Source organism: Malaclemys terrapin, chromosome 1, assembly GCF_027887155.1.
Source record: "Malaclemys terrapin pileata isolate rMalTer1 chromosome 1, rMalTer1.hap1, whole genome shotgun sequence".
In the NCBI taxonomy this organism is placed as follows: Eukaryota; Metazoa; Chordata; order Testudines; family Emydidae; genus Malaclemys; species Malaclemys terrapin.
Genome location: NC_071505.1, coordinates 16,963,993 through 16,984,428, shown reverse-complemented (window position 1 = coordinate 16,984,428; position 20,436 = coordinate 16,963,993). Strand labels below are relative to the sequence as shown.

At 43.2% G+C, this 20,436-nt stretch overlaps 1 protein-coding gene across 2 annotated transcripts in view; it reads right to left on the bottom strand.

Moving 5' to 3' along the window:
• Positions 1–3,721: 3,721 nt before the first annotated feature.
• Positions 3,722–20,436, bottom strand: part of ELAPOR2 (endosome-lysosome associated apoptosis and autophagy regulator family member 2) — a 152,942-nt gene continuing 136,227 nt past the window's right edge. The window contains exons 17-23 of one of the 2 annotated variants that reach the window (XM_054017049.1): positions 20,223–20,319; positions 19,140–19,241; positions 15,993–16,119; positions 14,543–14,721; positions 13,662–13,827; positions 11,465–11,572; positions 3,722–7,043 (exon numbers count right to left, since the gene is read on the bottom strand). In XM_054017049.1, coding sequence (XP_053873024.1) covers positions 11,495–11,572; positions 13,662–13,827; positions 14,543–14,721; positions 15,993–16,119; positions 19,140–19,241; positions 20,223–20,319 — 749 coding nt within the window. In that variant the 3' untranslated portion in view covers positions 3,722–7,043; positions 11,465–11,494. The remainder of the gene's footprint in view (positions 7,044–11,464; positions 11,573–13,661; positions 13,828–14,542; positions 14,722–15,992; positions 16,120–19,139; positions 19,242–20,222; positions 20,320–20,436) is intronic. The other variant, XM_054017058.1, reaches the window with a different exon arrangement.

The window sequence follows — 20,436 nt, the reverse complement described above, 5'->3', positions numbered from 1 at the left end:
TCTCAGTGGTAGCAGACAACAGAACAAGGAGTAATGGTATCAAGTTGCAGTGGGGGAGGTTTAGGTTGGATATTAGGAAAAACTTTTTCACTAGGAGGGTGGTGAAGCACTGGAATGGGTTACCTAGGGAGGTGGTGGAATCTCCTTCCTTAGGAGGTTTTTAAGGTCAGGCTTGACAAAGCCCTGGCTGGGATGATTTAGTTGGGAATTGGTCCTGCTTTGAGCAGGGGGTTGGATTAGATGACCTCCTGAGGTCCCTTCCAACCCTGATATTCTATGATTCTATGATTGTCCATCATTTACCCCCTGTACTCCGCCAGTGGCTGCACTTTGGAGAGTTCTCAGGGGGCTGGTTCTTCTTCCTCCCTTCCCCTTGCAGGAGAGGAGAGTCTGGCTGGAACAAGGGTCAGCCTCTCAAACAGCCCCTGGATACAGCTTTACAGGCTCCATCACTCAAAGTCTATTGCCCCTTTGCACGGTTTACCTCCTACCCTTTTTCCTGGGGCGGCTCCAGAAACGATGTTCTGTGGATCTCTCCTCCTTGGCTGGTCTGCCTCTGTTACTAGCAGCCTTCTTCCTGGTCACCACCCCTTCCTATGGTAAGCTTCCCTTTTTAAGCCCTTCCTTCTCCGTGTTGAACAAGCCATGCAGGTGTGCCTTGTTAGTGCAGCACAGGTCCAGAGGAGCTCATTAGCCTCCCGGCCAATGGAAGGGTGTGTCCCTTCACACTCCCCGTCTGCCAACTAATGCAGGAGTTTCTTTAGCTCAGGAGGTTGAGATGCTGAGCTTTTGGAGCCAAGGGACTGTTTTTCATTCCAGAGCCAGTGGCCAATTGAAACGGAGTAGTGGTAATGCATCTGGATTATAGTGAAGCACTTGATCCACATTCTCACAAAGTCTTACTCTCCACGTGAATTCAGCATTCCTCCATCATTGATGTAGGATGTCACAGTTCTAGTTGTGCACTTCCTCGTGGCCACTGACTAGACTGCTTGGGAGGGAATCCACACCTCTGGATCCCAGTGTGTTTTGAGCCTGAACAGTGTCCAGCCACTGACCTGGCATTGGGTCACTAGCCACACTGTCAGGGCATAGATCCTTGGTCTAGCAACCTGTTGTCCAGCTGTCTAGCCCCTGGGCTCATTGCTGACCTTTCAGACTTCCCTGTAGCCTAAATACACCCTCTCTCAGAGCTCTACCCAAAGTTGTGAGCCTTCTAGGTAGCTCGCCCTTCTATTGGGAGTCCAGGGGGGACCAAGTGCGTTCCCAAAGGTAGGCAGGGACCCTGCCTCATCAGGCCCCTACATGCTGGGTTTCTTCTCCTTCCTCTTGAGCTGAAATAAAAATGGCCCCTCAGTTACACAGCTCCTGTCCTTTAGCCCTCTGTATCAGGTGCTCAGGTGACCAGCCACCCCTGACAAGTGACTGTTGCCAAGGGGACCTCTCCCCTGACAAACCAGTTCTGCTTGTTGGGAGCCATCTAGTGTTCAGACCTATTCCATTTCAATAGGAGCCCACTCCAGCGTTAACCATTATCTATTGTCAGCCCTGTACCGCCCTGTTGGAATTTAGGTCCTACATGGAGGTGAAAGGACTACAGAAAAGACAAAAATCTGCCCTTTCAAAATGGAGTTTGCAGCTATTTTTGCCCCCTCACTTTGACCTGCGAATGCCAGTGATTCCAAGTATACAGCAATTTCAAACCCATTTCCGATGAAGCAACGTTAGTAAAGCCCATTCCCTTCTCCCAACTCCAGCTGTCAAATCCTAGTAAAGATTTTAGAAATCTAATATTATGTGATGAGCTGAGAAAAATTGCAGCAGCCTTTGAAGTGTGTGGTGAAGACTGACCTGCAGATTTCACAACAGTGCTCCATGTGTGGTTCAAATTCTTAAGCTATCCACTTGCTAAAAGCCCCATAGAAAATCAAATTCAAGCAGCATACTCCTATCTGCAGGTTTCTGAGTACTGCTGCAGTCGAACTATCCCCAAGTCTACATCATCTCTGTAAATGTCACTTGAGGATAGTGGGTGTGGGGGAAAGACACCTTTTTGATGACTTTGCTGGAAGGACGGGCACAACTTGAGCTGGTTGCTTTTGTGTGTCTGACAGACTTTTATTAGTCAAAATAAATGGGTTTAAACAAAAACTCAAATAAAATAAAACAGCAGCAGCAACATAATCAGCATATGGCTGCAATGATACAACAAAGATTCCAGATGCAGTTTCAAATTCCCCATGGCCTGGGAGTGTCTCAGGCAGAGTTTTTGCAGAAACTCTGAGACTAAGTGACTTTTTGTGGGGAATACTAGTGTGTGTGTGTGTGGGGGTGATACATAAAACCAAAGCTCCCAGAATTCACTCTTTCACACCCTTTATTTCACCAAAAAACACAGAGGAAAAAAAACAACACACATCTCACCTCGTTCTGGCTTTCAAGTCCTTTTTAATGGACCATGAGTCCGATCCAAAATGTCTTCCTGTGGCAGTTTGCTCCTTTGTCAGTTTCAACTTTAACACCTGGAGGTACGCACAAACCACGGCAGACGCTCGTGATCTCTTTGTAGCCCCTCCCCATCTCTGCTGTTTAACCAATAGCACGCCGGTGAGGTCACTGGTGATCCCACCAAACCATATCACCTACCCAGCATATTCCAGGAGAAGCTGCAGCAAATCACACAAGCCATCAAATAAGAGTCTGATTTCTTCTGCTCCGACCTACACACTTACTTCTCAAAAGGATCATGATGTCCTTCTTTGACACTACAACACACTATCTGAATAAAATCCAATGACATCAAAAAAGGAAGACAATAAGGAGGACACATTGGCCAATGGTTACAGAGAAGGAGAAAGCTGTAAGAGGTTAAACCCCCAGAATTAAGTGATACTCACTGCCTTGTAGGAGAGCTTGGTAGGATTAGACATTTCAAGAAACCGTTCACAGTTACACTAGCTAGGACACAACAGTTTAAGAGCGATTGCCCCCCTCATGCTTCAGGACATAAACCAAAAACTAACAGTCGGGGGTTCGGAAGCAACTTCATCCATTGTGCGAGTTTTGTATCTTACTCTGAAGTATCTGGTGGTACTGGCCCTTGTTGGAGATGGAAATGGCTCTTGCATTGCAACTCTGTTGCTATCCTTCTGGCCATCCCACCCTTGGGACAGGAAAACCAAGAATCCCCACACACTCCTTGACAAGCCCCCAATCTCAGAGTCTCCTTTTAAAGGGTAAACAATAGAACCTCCTCCTTTTATTAGAAGGGCTAACAGCTGCCTACAACTACCCAATGGCTGGTAGTTATGGCCTTGAGAGACCTAATTTTTCCTAGGCTTGGACTCCAAATCAATCATATAATACACTGCAAAAACCAACAAAAGTAGTCAGAACCAAGGTGGGGAGGTCAAATTCTGATTTAATCTTCATGGCCAGATCCTCTACTGGTGTAAATCAGAGAAGCTCCATTGAGTTCAGTGGTGCTACCCCAATTTGCACCAGCTTTGGATGTGGCCGAGTATACTTAGCAAAGCTGACTGCAGATCAATTCTCTGCACATTTTTGTTTTTCTGAGAAAACAGCGTCAGAGCAGACCCAATCACATCCATACTTACTTTGCCAATAATTTATACAGTGAGGCCACTTAAATGTGTTTAATCCATGAAAAGATTCAGTTGCTCGGATCCAGATTTAAAAGAAAAGCAGGCAACTGCAGCGATAAAAATGTATCCCGTTTAATCAACTGAACACATAACAGAGCGCTTTGCATTTGTTTATGGCCTTAAATAACAAATTCGTACATAACGTTGCTGATGGGATGGTTGCTGTGAGTACATTTTGGCAGAATACTAGATGTCACAGGCAACAGTTTGCTTAATGAAGTGTTTCAAGACTTCAAAACTGTGCCTTTTATGGGAACATGAAAACAGCCTTTTTGTCTATCTTTAGGGAAAGAAAAAGAGAAACAGCCAAAACTCAGCTAAAAGGTATCAGAACAAACTTATTTATGTCTGGAAAATTCCATTACAATACTTTACGCTAGCCTTAAATCAATTCTATAGGCTTAGCTGGTTTCGGCTTTTCATAGTGCTCAACCAGGTGTACCTTCACGGTGCCCAGAAGAATTTCTTATAATAATATGACAGATCATTTGGAACCTCATATAAGAAGTGTCATATAGCAAAGGCTGCAGGAGCTGACAAAAAATGCTATTTTATATCTAAATTTGAAAAAGTCATGGGGGGGGGAGGGAAATAACAAAACATATAAAACCCCTCCTTTGTATTAATAAAACTGAAAGGTAGTTTGTTATAATTTAAGGCATTTTAACATGTCAGGAATATGACTCCAGCAGCAGCAGAAGAAAAGATGTTCCTGGAAATGAATCCCAATTATATCTCTATGGCTTGGGAAACGGGTGCAGATAAGAGCAATAGATGAAAACAGTGGTGACAGATGTAATTCTGTGCAAGGTGGGACGTTCCATGGCTCCACCCATCATTGAAGAACACTGCCAAATTTAGCGCAGGCTGCAGTTCTTCCAAAGATTGCAAATTCGCAGTTCAAATAGATTTTCACTTCACTGTACAAATGCTGACCAGCTGAAAACCTTTGACACTACAACACACTATCTGAATAAAATCCAATGACATCAAAAAAAATCCTCTTCATAAAAGATCAGCAAAGAACTGAAATCTCAAAGTCCCAATTGGCATTTGCTAAGGGAGCATGTCACCATTGCTGACTGCGTGTAAACGATAGGATGATGACAAATACAATGTAAGATAATAAATGTGCAACAGTACAAAATATACAAAAAAAGAAACTTGTATTTAATATACATTCAAAAACATCAAAAAATGGTTCAATACCTCATAAAAATCCCTTCTTTCTGGAAAATGAAACGCTGTTTCAAGAACAAAAAGAAATGTACACAACCTCTGATGAGATGCCCAACGTAACTCCAACCAGAAGAACAGATCTCAGTTTCTGGATATATAAAATAATTGAAATAAATTTCCCTAAACAAGAAAAAGAAGCTCTAATCTTCATAAAATCTCCTTCACATCTCATAGTGTAATAAAATATTCAGTTTTCATTTTAGATTCAATTTAATTTAGAAGTGGACTCTTCTCAGACTGGTTGATGCAACTGAGTCATACAAAAGCCCAAATCTATATATCCTTTATAGTAAAAACACCATTTTTGCCTGTGTCTTTTCCAAAGTTTTATATGCATTTCACAATTCAGTCATTTTATTGTGATGCAGATATAGGTCTGATTAGAGGGACAAGATTGGAGCCTCATTTCTTCCTAGCTTTACGCAACTCTTTCCTTCATAATTTTCATCAACGATTTTATACCCACATTTTAGTAGATTATTTTCAGTTCAATTTGCACTGGAATTTCAGGAAATTACAGTTTTTCATAGACTCGATATTAGGAAGATCACATACTTTTAATGTGATTGATAAGTCAGAGATTTTTAGCCCTGAAAAAGGATCTCAGGCCATCCTTCAATAGTCAAAGCACCTTTTTGTCCCCTCATTTAAATGTACAATAACTTGCATCGACAGTAGAACCCATTTGTATGCCAAGATGCATGATGGTGTAACCAACATTAATACCTGCAAAGGGGGGGGGGGTCCTTGTCCCTTTTTAGACCACATACAGGCTAAAGAGTCTGATACTGCCTCTCAACTGCAAATTGGCTCGGTTAGCTTAGACACTAGAAGTTTGTGGTTCCCCTCGCTCCCAAAGAGTCCAGGATTCAATCCCTATAGATGCTCATCCCAGGGGGTTGACACACAAATGACATCTCGAACCGGGTACTGAACTGCTGTCAACCTCGATGCTCAGGACAAGCTTCCCCAGGCAGGGAGAATGCATAATTCACATTGTGGATCTTTGGTCCCCCCAGTGTCTAAACCACGTCAAAAGATTTCTGAGTGCTGCTGCTGCTGCTTCTAAACGGATGGCTCTGATCTTTCAACTCCGGCAGTGGCAGCGCACACATTTAGGGTATGTCTACACTTGGAGCTGGAGGTGTGACTCTCAGCTCGCGTAGCCAGACTTGCTCTAGCTCTCAAAATAGCACACTAAATACAGTCGTGTAGCCACAGTAGCACAAGCAGTGCCAAGCAGTGGCATGGGCTAGCCACCCTGAGTACAAATCCACCTGAACCCTGTGGGTACATACTCGGCACAGCTTGCCCGTGCGGCCGCTGCCTGTGCTACCATGGCTACATTACTATTCTTAGTGTGCTAGATTGATGACAGCAGATGCGAAAATGTCTATACAGGCTGGGAATCACACCCTTAGCTGTAGGTATAGCTATAGCCTTAGATTCAGGAGTGTCATGTTCAAGCCAACCCAGATGGTCATCATGTTGGCATCTAAGTGGGTTTGATCCATGGGTGCAAAATTGGCCCTGCCACACTGAAGGCTGTTGCAGGACATCCAGCCCTTTGCCCCAAAAGCATTATTTTATCCAAGGATCAAAAGTCATCCATGGTTCTGTTTCAAGTACCATTCTCCATTTTGATTTTAAGAGAGACTTGAAGTTAGGCTACAAAAAGGACAGTACAGAACCTTTTCAGAAAGTTTCGAATCTCCCAGAAAATTAGTTCTTATGATGCATATGGACGAAGTGATTATGCATTGAAAGGTACCAATAAATCACAGCATGCCTGAGCAATGCACAGGTGAATACAAAACTCATGTCAGTTGTAGTCTGTATATCTCTTCCTGAGTTACGTTTCATTCCTAATTTGGAATCCAAGCAGTCTGCTTCTTGTTTTTGGCAAGGTACTTGACCACAGAATAAGGCAATCCAATCTTTTGTTTTGATTTCAACCCTCTTTTTTCTTAAATGGCTCAGCATTTCTCACTGCAACCATTACTCTGCAGGAATATGTTTAAAATATGGTCCCGTAAAAATAGAAATCAGGTTTGTTTCTTTGAAGGTAGCATTTAATCCTCATATATTTTGTGATCTTGAAGATTTCAGCTGAACAGATTCAAAACGATCTTGTTTTTCCTGCAATGTAAAGAGACAAGTTCCCGTCAATCATGATTTCTCAAATTCATTCTGAAGTGTACGAACATCTCTTCACTCAGTATAAAAAGTCCTGGAACAAATTTCTACTCTCAGTAACTTGAATGCAACTCCTGTTGAAGACTTTACTGGGATTGTGCCACAGTAAATGAGAGTAGAATTTGGCCTTTAATTTTAAACTAAATGGTAACATCTCTATAAATTAAAAATAAAAATTGTACAAACTTCAAAATTCCATTGTGAGGTAGAAAGGATATGAATTTTTTAGTGTTTCCTTTATAGGAAGTATATAGATAGGTCCACAGGTACATACACAAATGGCATATTTTGCACAGCATTGAACAGAGATGTCAAGGTTATGGATTTTATGATAGAATTACAAAGAAATTATGATGAATTACTGTAAAAAAAATACAAAACATTCAAGAGTGAGAGCAGTTTGAGCAAAGAACTGAGAATGAGAAACTCTTGAACTCTGACACTGACTCCTTCGGTAGCCTTAACCAACCCACTTAGGCCTCAGTTCAGCAGAGCATTTAACATGTGTTGACCTTTCAGAGCGTGAATCGCCACCCCCTTCACTAAGGCTATGTCTACACTACAGTTTATGTCAGCATAACTTATGTCTCTCAGGGATATGAATAAACCACCCCCCAAGCAACGTAAGTGACACCGATATAAGTGCTCATGTGCACGGCACGATGTCATCGACCGGCTTCTGCCGTTCGTGGAGGTGGTTTTATTATGCTGATGGGTAGCGCAGCTGCATCGGTACAGCTGCGCCAGTACAGCTCTGTACATACAGACATGCCCTGAGGTACCAATTCTCCAAACACTTAACCCAGGCATTTAACTTACTATAGTGAGCAATCACTTTGATTTTATTGGGACTACTCATAGTAGTGAAGTTAAGCATGTAAGTGTTTGCAGGTTTGGGGCCTAAAATGGGACTATTCCCACGTTTATGCATTTTGCTTAATTGGGGATTGAACTAGAGCTGGGGGGGAAATGCTTTTCCAGTCCAGTGAAATTTTTTGAGATTTCAAAAAAAATTTCCTTTCTGCACCAGGAGAAACCAGTGACTTTTGGAAATTTGTCCTGAAAAACAAGTGAGAGAGGGCACTCAGCTGGGATGTGGGAAACCCAGGTGCAAGTCCCCCCCTCCAAATCTAGGTTAGTGCACTAGCCACCAGCCTGCAGAGTCAGTTTCTAGTTCAATTTCTTGTGTTCCAAATATATAAATACTTTAATATTCACTGAGCCAACAAACGAGACGGAGTCTGCAGCACTGTGGTTAGGGCACTTACCTGAAATGTGGGAAACACAGATTCAAGTCCCTCTTGCAAAGGAAGGATTCAAAGCTGAGGCCCGGTCTACACTGGGAGGTGGGGGGGGAGGAGATCGATCTAAGATGCGCAACTTCAGCTACGAGAATAGCACAGCTGAAGTCGACGTATCTTAGATCGACTTACTTCGCGTCCTCAGGGCGCGGGATCGACGGCCGCCACTCCCCCATCGACTCCGCTTCCGCCTCTTGACCTGGTGGAGTTCCGGAGTCAACAGGGAGTGTGTTTGGGGATCGATGTATCGCGTCTAGATGAGACGCGATACATCAATCCCCGATACATCGATCGCTACCCACCAATCCGGCGGGTAGTGTAGACATACCTTGAGTCTCCCACATTCTGGGTGAGGGCCCTACCCCCCAGGACATTGGCTATTCTGTGGCACATCAAGCTCTCTCCTGTTTGTTAACAAAAAATATCCCACAGAATGAAAACAAATGTCAAAACCTCAAAATTTTTCCTGAAGTGGAATTGTTGTTTTCTAGCCTGCCCTATAATTTACCTCGTGTGGGTACACCCAAGTTGATTCTCCTGCAGAACATTTCACTGACAACACTGTAGATAATTTTAGCTGGAGCAAAGAGAGTCATTAGTGTAAAAGGTAGCAAACTCAAAACTGATGAGGAAATACGTTTTCACACTATGTGTCATTAGACTGTGGATCTCATTGCCACAGGAGGCTGCTGAAGACAAGAACTCCAGGATACTGGAGAGAAGAAAAAGGGTGGGTGGTTTTGAGGTTATTGGTAGGAAAAGGCTGAGAATCCTGCAACTGTAGAAGCTTCATGCATCAACACATTGATTAAATTAGGTCTTCATAATGCTAATACAAATACCAAACTTGCCTTGGTGTACCTACGATACAGACCTTGTTTAAAAAATGGAGTGGACGTGTATATGGAAGGCAAGAAAATCTACACCTATATTACTTAATGCTAACAAATATTTTGGAAAGAGATAGGAAACTAAACTCACTCTTTGGGGTTTAAAATCACTCTCTAACTATTACAATGAGACCTAATGCATGTGCAGGGTCAGATTCTCCCCTAGCTGCCTACTGCAGGGTTTCTTGCACTTCCTCAGCCTGATTCAGCACAGCAATTCCTATATTCTGTGTTGTTATTACAATAATACTGCAAATAAATAGTTTTCCTTTTTTACATTAGGGGCTCAGCTCTGCATTTCTTATCTAGTCAAAGCTCTCAATAACTTCATGAGAAGTTTTGGAACACAGAAAAGTAATCACCTAGGGTCTGATCCTATTTTTAATATATTTGATTTTTTCTCTCTCTGTTGATACATCTTTACATTATCCCTGTCCCCCATATTTTTCTCTCTCTCTTTTCTCTGTTTTTTTAAGAAGTTGTACTTCTCATCTTTTGCAGTAATGAAGAATGATGCCTATCACATGTGTTTTGAGGAAATACATAATAAATCCCAGTTATCTGCAGGGATATAGGATGCAGACTTGAGCAAGCTAATGAGGTCTTGGAGGCTGAGTTTGGCAGCTCTGATTATCCAGCAGATGGGGAAAAAAGCCAGAGATATCTGACAGCCTTATTTGAAAAGGTAACAGTGTACAGGGAAGCCTATTAAAATGAACATAGGAACTTGAGTTAAGAATAGTCTGTTTGAAAACAGTGCTCAGGTGTGCAAGTGATTGCTATTCTCAATATAAAGCTCTAAGCCTACTTTTAAACTACAAAACCTATTTCTTCCAGCAATCCTTCCTCTCTTCTTCTAATCATTACAGGCCCAGTCCTGCATACTTCAACCAAGCCTTTAAACTCATCAGGACTATTCATGGTAGTAAACGCAAAATACAGCAGCAGAGGTGGTCAAAAATTTTCACTACATTCAGCAGTAGAGAGCTTTCACAAAATCAGCACTTCTGAGTCATTTTCTTTTTTGCAAGGTTCAAAATGGGGGGAAACATCTTTTTTGAGGGGGCAAGGGACAGAATATTTTGCTTTTTTAAAAAAAAAAATCACATTTTGACATTTTTAATTTTCAATATGCTATATTCCCCTCCCATTTTTTCTTCTTGCCACTCACTACAATAAAATGAATGATTTCCAGATGTGGGGTTCCCGCACACACACACACACTTGGTTGTACACTACAGGCCTGATCCACTTTGAAGCAGTGGATGTCTTTGGGGCTTTGGGAAAGGACTGAAGTACTTGCAAGCGCAGACCCTTAGAATCTCCCTCTTCTTTGGCTTGTGTTTTTTTGGCTTTGTCTAATATAGGGCCCCATCCTGCAAACACTACAGCTTACTACTGCGCTCTCCCTTGAAATGGCTGGGATTTCTCAGGGCAGTAAGCACGACACCAAGCATTAGCAGATGTGTATGTATAGACTGGAAGCCCACAGTTCTCAAACTGTGGTCTATGGACCTCCAGTGTCTACAGAGCACTTACAGATAAGCCAGGGAGAGCTGGCTAGACACTTGGCGCTTTCCGAATGTTAATTTTCCATGTAAGCAATTGCTATGGAAGCCCCTGGGATGATGTTTAATCAGCAATGGGAGGTGACCTGTGTGAGGTGTCCATCAGACAAACTCTTTTCAGTTGTTCTCCATACTCTGAAGATCCGTGTTATAAGTTCTTTGGGCAAGAGAGAATCCTGCAACTCAGTCCCATTGACATTAATGGAGCCCTAGATCTATTGATGTGTGTGTGTTTGCAGGCTAGTTAGTGTAGCTAGGGTGACCAACAGTCCCGATTTTGGGGGCTTTTTCTTATATAGGAACCTATTACCCCCCGCCCCAGTCCCGATTTTTCACACTTGCTATCTGGTCACCCTAAGTGTAGCCTCTTTTTAAAACTGAATGAATAACTCTGTGTTAAACTGTCGTGTCCCTAGGAAGTGAGTTCGGCTCCTGTGGTGCTACAGTTTTCAGATCAATTAGACTGGGAGACTCTTAGGAGCACACAAGAACAAATACAGGGACCACAAACAAGATTTTTCACTTGTAAATTATAATCATAAACAAATATATAAAAACCTCAGAAATCCCATGCACTCGCTAATGCTGTATTCATACTCACATACCCAAGGATATTACAGAGTCTGATGGATCTTTCAACAGGTGGTCATTGATAGAGGAGTGGTTCTTGCTGGGGTCATCCCAATGAGGTCCTCCCTCAGGGTCTTCCCACCCTATCCATACCAACCAACCCGTTATCTTGTTGTTCTGACCATGCTTAACACTTTATGCTTATGCATGAGGGTTCCAACTTCCTTTTCCTTATCTGTACTTCCACACCCCATCCAGTTTGGGGTGCTCTGCTTTACACAGGTTATTCTCTGAGTTCCCCTTTTTCTCATTAGCATTTATGTAAACATGTTTCCATGGTGATTTGCGGTCAGATGCCTTGCAGTCTAGGTGGGCACATTTCGGTCTCTTTTTCCAGAACATCACCTATTAGCACATTCTTTACAGTAATCATGTCACTTTTACTCCTGGGGGAATTCTGTGCCACTGCGCATGCGCAGAATTCATGTCCCCGCAGATTTCCTTACTTCCCCACAGAAATATTACTTTCTGACAGGGAAGCAAAGAGAAGCTGCAAGAGCAGTCACGCACCACTCCCTAGCAGTGCAGGTACATCATTTTAAGCACTCGGAGCAGCCGGCAGAGAGGTTGATCATCATGGGGTGGGGACATCCCAACCAGTGGCTCCTACCCTGAGCTAGGATCAGCTGCTAGTCCCAGCTGGGCTGGAGGCAGGAGAGGATGGGACTTCCTCTTCCCCTGCAATGAGTGGCTGGGGCTGTGTCAGACCCACCCCCAGAAACCTCCCCCAGCAGCAGGAAGCTCAGCATCCTCCCCTGCTTCCTGCCCCCATTGCTCCTCAACTGCGGGGGGAGGGGTCACTGTATGGGGAGCTGCTTCCCCATCCGCCCAACCCCCATGCATCTGGACCTCCCATACTCAGACACCCCTGCCAAGCTTCACCCCGTACACCCAGAACCCCCCTACCCCTCCATACCCGAACCCCACCCCACTGAACCTCAACCCCTGCATCTGGAGCCCCCCTGCACCCAGACCTCAACTCCTGCATCCAAACCACCCCTCACTGAACTCCCTGCACTCAAACCCCCCCACTGACGAGCCACATCCTCCCTGCACCACTCTGAGCCCCCACCTGAAGACCCCCATGCCACTGACCCCCAACTAGCTGCACCCAGACTCCCACCCCACTAAGCCCCACTCCCCCAGCCCCCAGACTTCCCCACTGAGACCTCCACACTCAAACTCCTCTGTTGAGCCCCAACCACCTTCACCTGGAAGCCCAGGCAGAATCCCATTGCTCCTGCACCTAGAAGCCTCCCCAACGAGCCTCTGTGCATCCAGATCCCCCCACACCTAGACCCCTCACTGAGCTGCCTGCACCCATATTTTCCACACAAAACCCTCTCACCCCACACCTGGATCCCCCCACACTGAGCCCCTTCACACTTGGATCCTGCCTGGTTGAGCCTGCCTGCCCCACACCTGGTGCACCTGGCGCAGAGGGGCAGAGCCACAGGGTGTTTCTGGGGCAGGCCCAAGCCTTGTGCTGTGTCAGGGTCGGGTGCAGCCTCACCGCTGAGTCCATGTCCCATGGGTGTGGGGGCTGCAGGGTGATCTCCCACTTTTATGCAGCCAGTGGCTTGTGCTCCCCACTGTCACGCTGGAGCCTCTCCATTTATTTAGAATTTTGCAGAATTTTAAAATGTGCGCAGAATTTTTAATTTTTTGGCACAGAATGCCCTCAGGAGCAGGTAACCTTACTGGCATAAAGTCAGTCTTAGGTTGCTCACTCGTGTCAAGTCTCCTTAACCTTGAGGCCTAGTGTGGTTAAAGCTGAAATCTTTCAGCCTTAGCCTGTAGGCCTTGCATTACTGCCTTACCTTACTTGTATACTTAATACACACTTCAGAGTAGCAGCCGTGTTAGTCTGTATCCGCAAAAAGAACAGGAGTACTTGTGGCACCTTAGAGACTAAATAAATTTGTTAGTCTCTAAGGTCCCACAAGTACTCCTGTTCTTTTTGCTAATACACACTTGTCACTCCTAAATACTTGTCAAATTTATATTCATATAATCCTGTCCTACTTCTATCTATTCATCACACATTGACTGCATATGAAATAACGTAACTACAACAATTATACAACAAAATTATAAAATAAGCTAATTAGCTACATTAAACTAACTGTGCTACATCAGTGTCAATAAAAAAATAATAATATTAATGCTCACCTTTGTTGCCAATGACTTGAGCTTCCCCAGCAATGACTGTTTATTTGAATATACGATTTCCTCTTCATTATCTTCTCCTTCCATTATAGCACAGCTGTCAGCAGCTGGAAGCTCACACTCTTTCGAGTTAGCTGTCATCACTAATTTGGAATATTTATACTCCAACCTAAAGGTACAAACTTGGACAGTTATTTTCTTAATACCCCATATTCTAGCTGCGACAGTGCAGGTGGTCAGAACACTATCTGCAGCTATTCCGTAGGGTTATTTGTTAAGCATTTATAAAGAATCAGAAGTTATATTTTAAGAACCAGAAGTAAGAAAGCATGACTAGAACTGCATTAGCCATTTCCTGTTTTCCAGACTAGAACAGAACAAACTCCGTCCCATTAGGTCTTTAAATCAAAGACTTTTTTTTAAGACTTTTTCTAAAAAATACACTCAAGACCAAGCAGAAACTATGAGCTTGATTCAGGAATCACTGGGTAGAATTCTGTTGCCTATATTATGCAGGAGGTCAGACTCGATGATCATAATGGTCCATTTTGGTCTTAAAATCTATGACCTTACCCATCTCTATTGCTTCCAGCCTTAAGCCAACCTCTGTCAAGGGTTAGGAGGAAACTTCTCATGGCTATCCCACAACTGCCTACTTCAGGGTATCTTGCACCTTTCTCTGCAGCATCTATTATGGCCATTGCTGGAGACAGGAAACCGGACTAAGTGGATCACTGGACTGATCAGGTATGACATTTCCTACACTGTGTTAGGGTTTAATTCAAAGTCCAGTGGAATCCATGGGAGTTTTTCTAGTGAGTTCAATGAGCTCTGGATCAGGCTTTTGATTTATTTTTGTACGTCACCTCAAGTGCAGTACTTACTTCTGATTTTTCTTCCAGAAGTAGCAGGTTAAGGCTACGAGCAGCACAGCCGTGAATGCACCAACACCTGCTCCAACTTTTAACCAAAAGTCCATGGTTTCACAGGTGCTGACCCTTTTCTCAGGCAAGGCAATCCCCTTCATGCATTGCTTTGGCTCATTCCAGACATATAAGGTTTCCTTTAAAAAAAAAAAAAAATGAGAGAGAATAGGGAAAAGCGATGTGAATGTAGAGAACGTTTATGGACATTTTGAGGTTAAGCCAACAACATGTTTTTGAGGCAGTGAAATTACAGAAAACAGAGGTGTTATTTACTTTAAAAATATATATATTTTTACTCATGTGAGGGCCAGATTCTCCACTGGGTTATGCACCTTTTCTCCATACACTACAGGGACGTATACTGGCTGTAAATGCCTGGGAGAAATCCCTGCTGGCACAAGTGTATTGCTCTCAGGTCCTCTGCCTATGCTGCCCCCTCCCCCCGCCCCATTCAGCATGGAGGAGTGTGTTGGGAGAAGAGATGTAGGGTAAAGGGAGTAGGTGTGGTGTAGTCTGGCTACGACGTCCAGGACCCTACCCCAGTGGAGCAACTTAGGGTATGTCTACACTGCAATCAGATGCGTGACTGCACCCCAGGTAGCATACCCATGCTAGCTCTAATCTAGCCTGATCCCCAAAAATAGCAGTGAAGACGATGCAAGCCCGCGCTGTTGCAACAGTGCGCACCCTGGTTCTGGTCAGACTAGTCCATGCTGCTGTGTCTTCTGTGCTAGCTAAACTAAAGCTAGTGCAGCTATACCGACATGAGTGGCAATCATGCCTCCGATTGCAGTGTAGACGTACCCTTAGAGCAGTGTGGCAGGTACTCTATACTACACAGGGGCTTGGGACAGCCCTAATTATCAGGGAGCTGTAACAGGGTTCCCAACGCCCCGACCCCTTGCTCCTGTGCTGAGCTGAGTTCTCGTGCAGGGCAGAATCTAGCCCATGTCTCCAAAATGGCTTGGCCTAGTAACCTGAGATTTAACAGTAAGAATAATTTTGGAATGAGACCCAACTGCACTCCCCTGCGTCATGGCTGCAGGCACGGGGAGGGGACAAAGGATGTACGCTCCATGCTTGCTCCTCACACAGGCTAGCAGAGATTGGGATGGACAGAGAGGGGAATGGGTGGAGCCTGCCTCTGACATGGTGCTCAGAAGAGCAGATCTGGAATGGGGAAGGGTTAGTAATCTGCAAATGGAGAAGGCCAGTAGCAGATAACTTCTCCCGGGAGCAAAGAGGGAGTGGAATGAATTGTGACTCTTTCCCTGGTCTGCTCTTGGAGCAGCACGGCTAGGTGATGTACAGGCACAATCTAGCCCTGTGGCTTTTACACAGGCAGTTTAACAGCACCCCCGAGCCCACACAACTCATCCAATTTCACTAAAAGACTTCAGTCCTCTACCTGAAATCCCTTTTTACAAGCTCCCTCAATCTCATGGTAGTCATGCTCTGTGCACAAAGGACAGGCTTCTGTACTTTCCCACAGGAAGTAGAAGGTGCATCCATCACAGGTGCCAACGGGGCATGTGCTAGGAGAAAAGCAAAGTTTGGTTAGCACTTGTGACACAGGTTTCAATCTGGGGAAAGGCGAACCGGTCTGGATTCTCTGCCTCCAGACTACTGCTCAAGAGCGCTAATAATAATTATGATAATTAATAACCACCTATTGATTCAACATTTCCAAAACAAACCAAAAAAGCCCAGGGAAAGATTTTTCAATCAGTGAAATATCTAGCTTCAAATAAAGAAGGTGTGAGTCTCGCAAATTACTGGCAATAAGAGTCCAGATACCACTGATACTACGCTGATATAAAACTCTATAAACTAAACTAGAAGCAGTCACTGAAAGCACTGGAGTTATTCCAGATTTGCACCAATGTACGCAAGGGGGAGAATCTGGCCCATAATGTTCAGCTTTGTAAATATATTCTAATATCCTTAAAAAGCACTTCCTAAGATGAAGTTGCATCAACTTCTGATTTCATAACTGTGTTTTATGTATATCTTTTGTACTTGAGGGTGTCTTTCTGATGTGTTCCAGTCAATCAATTAGAGTGACTAAACAACGAAGATTTATTAATTGACTAACTGAGCCAAGTTGCCATGGACTGCTATACACCAAAGGCCAAATTTTCAAAAGTGGCCAATGATTTGGGATGTCTCAAGTTGGACATGCCAAAATTGAGGTAACCTAAATCAGTATCTGCCTTTGAAAATTGTGGGCTAAGCAATTTTAACTTTGTACCCCACTGCCTGCCACACCTAAATGAAAGTTGTCAGTAGTTTAAGTAGATGTCACTGTTCTATAAAGATATCAAAATTACAGCTGTATTTCATCAGCATAATTTATACAGCTACCACTAGGTGGCCAGGTAATACAGACCTCTGCTCTAGTGACTCTGAATTCTTTTTCAGAATAAATTTTATATTTGAATAAAGCTGAGAAACAAAATGTATATGAAAAATAGCAGGCCATATTCATCCTTGATGTAACTCCAATGATTTCATTGGCAAATATCTAGAATTACAGGGGAAAAGCTATAAATTACTAGAAAAAATTATATATATTTGGACAAAGTTCATCCCTGGTGTAACCCCACTGGCAGGAAAAAAGTTAAATTTTGTCCCAATCTATTTTTCTAGTAACATCTAGCATTTCCCCTACAGTTTCAGATATTTATGTGAATTAGAAACAGAACCCCAGTGTTCTATTATGTTATGGGTAACCCCACCACTGCTGCCACCCCGATACCCAGAAGCTTGCGTAAACCCCATTTCTTTTTTTTATTTCAAGGTGTTCAGGCAAAAACGTGTATTGCAATAATTACAGCTGCTGTTTCTTCTTGCTCTGAGTTGATAGGGGAACATTAATTGTAATTGTGATGCTTTGAGTGATTTCCTCCGTAGGTAGCAGACATGCTCCGTAATTGTTACTTAGCGGAAGGATGTTTACTAGCCTACTGAATAGGTAACAGCTTCTCCACAAACCTGAGAAGTACAAATGGCCCTATTCCATGTTCAGTTAGTAGAACAGAATACTATCTGCACTTCTACGACACTTGCTCAATTGATGTTACCCGCAGCTAGATTGGTTCTAACAGTGACAGTAACTGGAAGTCTATTCAACAGCCAAAAATACACAATTGGTTCATTAAATCTGGATCATACTTGCTATAGAAAAATTGACTTAAGAGAGATTTGTCGTGTCACCCTGAAATCTGTCACACATTTGACTTATCTTAACAAAATCCAGAGAGCTAGAAGACCAACCTCACTTGCCTTGATTTGATTAATTCAGACCACCACCTCTGAATCAGAGAGTATTTTCTCAGGAACATTGGTAGGCCTATTTCCCATGTTCCTTTCATCTCACACCCTGGCTAAACCAGGAATAAACTACAAAGAAGGCATTGCTTATTTAGACATTTTTGTTACAAATACAGATGTCTACTCTGATATTAAATGCTCTGCTTGAACTGTTATTGGATCGTGATCTTCCTCAATCAATCCAAGATACTTATATGATCCCCTTTACCATAATATCTGAGCACTTCACAGTCTTTAATGTATTTATCCTTGCAACGCCCCTCTGAGTTAGAGAAGTACCACATTTTATAAATGGGAAACTGAGGCATAGAGAGGCTAAGGGACATTCCCAGGGTCACACAGGAAGTCTGTGGCGGAGCAGGCTTAATTCCTGTTTAAACTAGAGCTTATATTTTAGAAAAATATCCACATTTTAATTTAAAAATTTCCAATGATGGAGAATCCACCATGACCTTTCGTGAATTGTTTCAATGACTGATTACTCTCACTGATCAAAATTTGTACCTCATTTCCAGTCTGAATTTAACTATCTTTTTATATCTTTGTCTGCTAGATTGAAGATCCCTCTATTATCCAATTTCTGTTTCCCGGGTAGGTATTTATGGATCAAATCAACCCTTAACCTTTTCTTTGTTCAGTTAAACAGACTGAGCTCCTTGCATCTATCACTATAAGGTTTCCAATCCTTTAATCATTCTCTTGGCTCTTCCCTGAACCCTCTCCAATTTATCAACCCGAAGAAGTGAGGTTTTTAACTCACGAAAGCTTATGCCCAAATAAATCTGTTAGTCTTTAAGGTGCCACCAGACTCCTTGTTGTCAATTTATCAACGTCCTTCTTGAATTGTGAGCACCAGAACTGGACACAGTGTTCAAGTAGAGGTTGCACAAGTACAAAATAGGTTAAATAAGCTGCCTATTGTGCACTCTTTCCTGGCTTTATTGCCTAAGAGCAGGCTGTTGTGTATCTGTCTTAGGTGCTACCGCAGGGGCCAGCAACAGCTAGAATGTGCTGCCTGCAGTTCACCTGGAGAGGACATATATATGGACCACTGTGGCCAGGTACTCACCTGGAAGAAATGTGTGTCATCTCCTGGACAGTCACAGATGGGAGAAAGCACTTCTCACTACTTGCTAATCTAAGGCAACTAAAAGAGTTTTGCCAAGGATGGCTTAAGAGGACTAGGCATCTGGGCAATACTGTAATACCCTTAATTAAATACCTGGGGACTGAAATATCGCCTTGGCCTGGTTTGGTGGGATTACACCTCATCACCACAACAGTTGCACGTCCATTTTCACAGGGGGTTGTAAGTGTAGAAGACCTAATATGAAATAAGAGCAAAGTTTTCAATGAATATTGATTTTACTTTAAAAAATTACGTATTGCACAATAAATGCATAGTTACATGTATGCACACAATTCTGCCTAGATGTGCACCTAGAGCTAGCGAGAGTCTGAATCATTCTGACCCAAATCACCACTGGGCTCGCCTCTGAGGAACAGCCTCCCCCCAATCCAAAATAACAGTATTAGAAAATCATAACCACAGAGATCATGGTCTGAATGTACTCTGCAGGAAACACTACAGTCGACTCATTCACTCCACTACCCCAGGAAGCTGCAAACTACACTTCCCTGCAATTGCAGAAGGTGGGCAGGACTCAGAGAATGACATATGTTGCATCAATATGCCCCCTGCAGGCTAACGGCTTAAAACTACAATGACCTTACCCACAGCAGGGTTGCTGATAGGTAGGGTGACCAGATGTCCCGATTTTATAGGGACAGTCCCGATATTTAGGGTTTTGTCTTATATAGACTCCTGTTACCACTACCCCCTGTCCTGATTTGTCACACTTACTGTCTGGTCACCTTACTGGTAGGGATAGTACCTGGAGGAACAAACTAGGAAGAGGACACTGTAGGCTGAGCGTGTCTCAAACCAAGTGATTTTTTTTTCTCCAGTTCATTTTTGTAACAAAAATGTAAAAATAAAAATGAATGCAAAAGGAAGTATATAAATGTAAAGCGCACATTTAAAAAAGAAATTAAGGAGAAGCCAGGGCCCAGAAAACAAGGTTGAAGATGGCACCTGGAAATATCCAGGCTCTCCTCTGTGTAAATCAGGAATAACTCAGACTTGTGCAAGCTGCTGCATTAACTGATTTCACAACCTACTCATCAGCACGCCCATCAGTCTGAGCCCTGGAAGAGTGCCTTAAAGACCTTCCCCCTAAGTCTACATTCCCTTTAAACAATTAAAGAGCGCTGATGTTCCTCCTACGGAGAATTTTCCACCTACTTGAAAAAGAAATTCACATCAGGTATTGTCCTTTGGGAAGATGGAAACATTTCTGTTGCAATGTTAATATTTCCCAGTGTGGTTTCAACCGTAGCTCCTAAAAATAAGAGCAAACAAAAAAAGAGAACAAATTAAGCATGTGGTTTTTGAAAGGTACATGCTTTCCAAAGTGTGCTTTCCAGAATGGCATTTGATTTGCTAATTAAGAATTTGT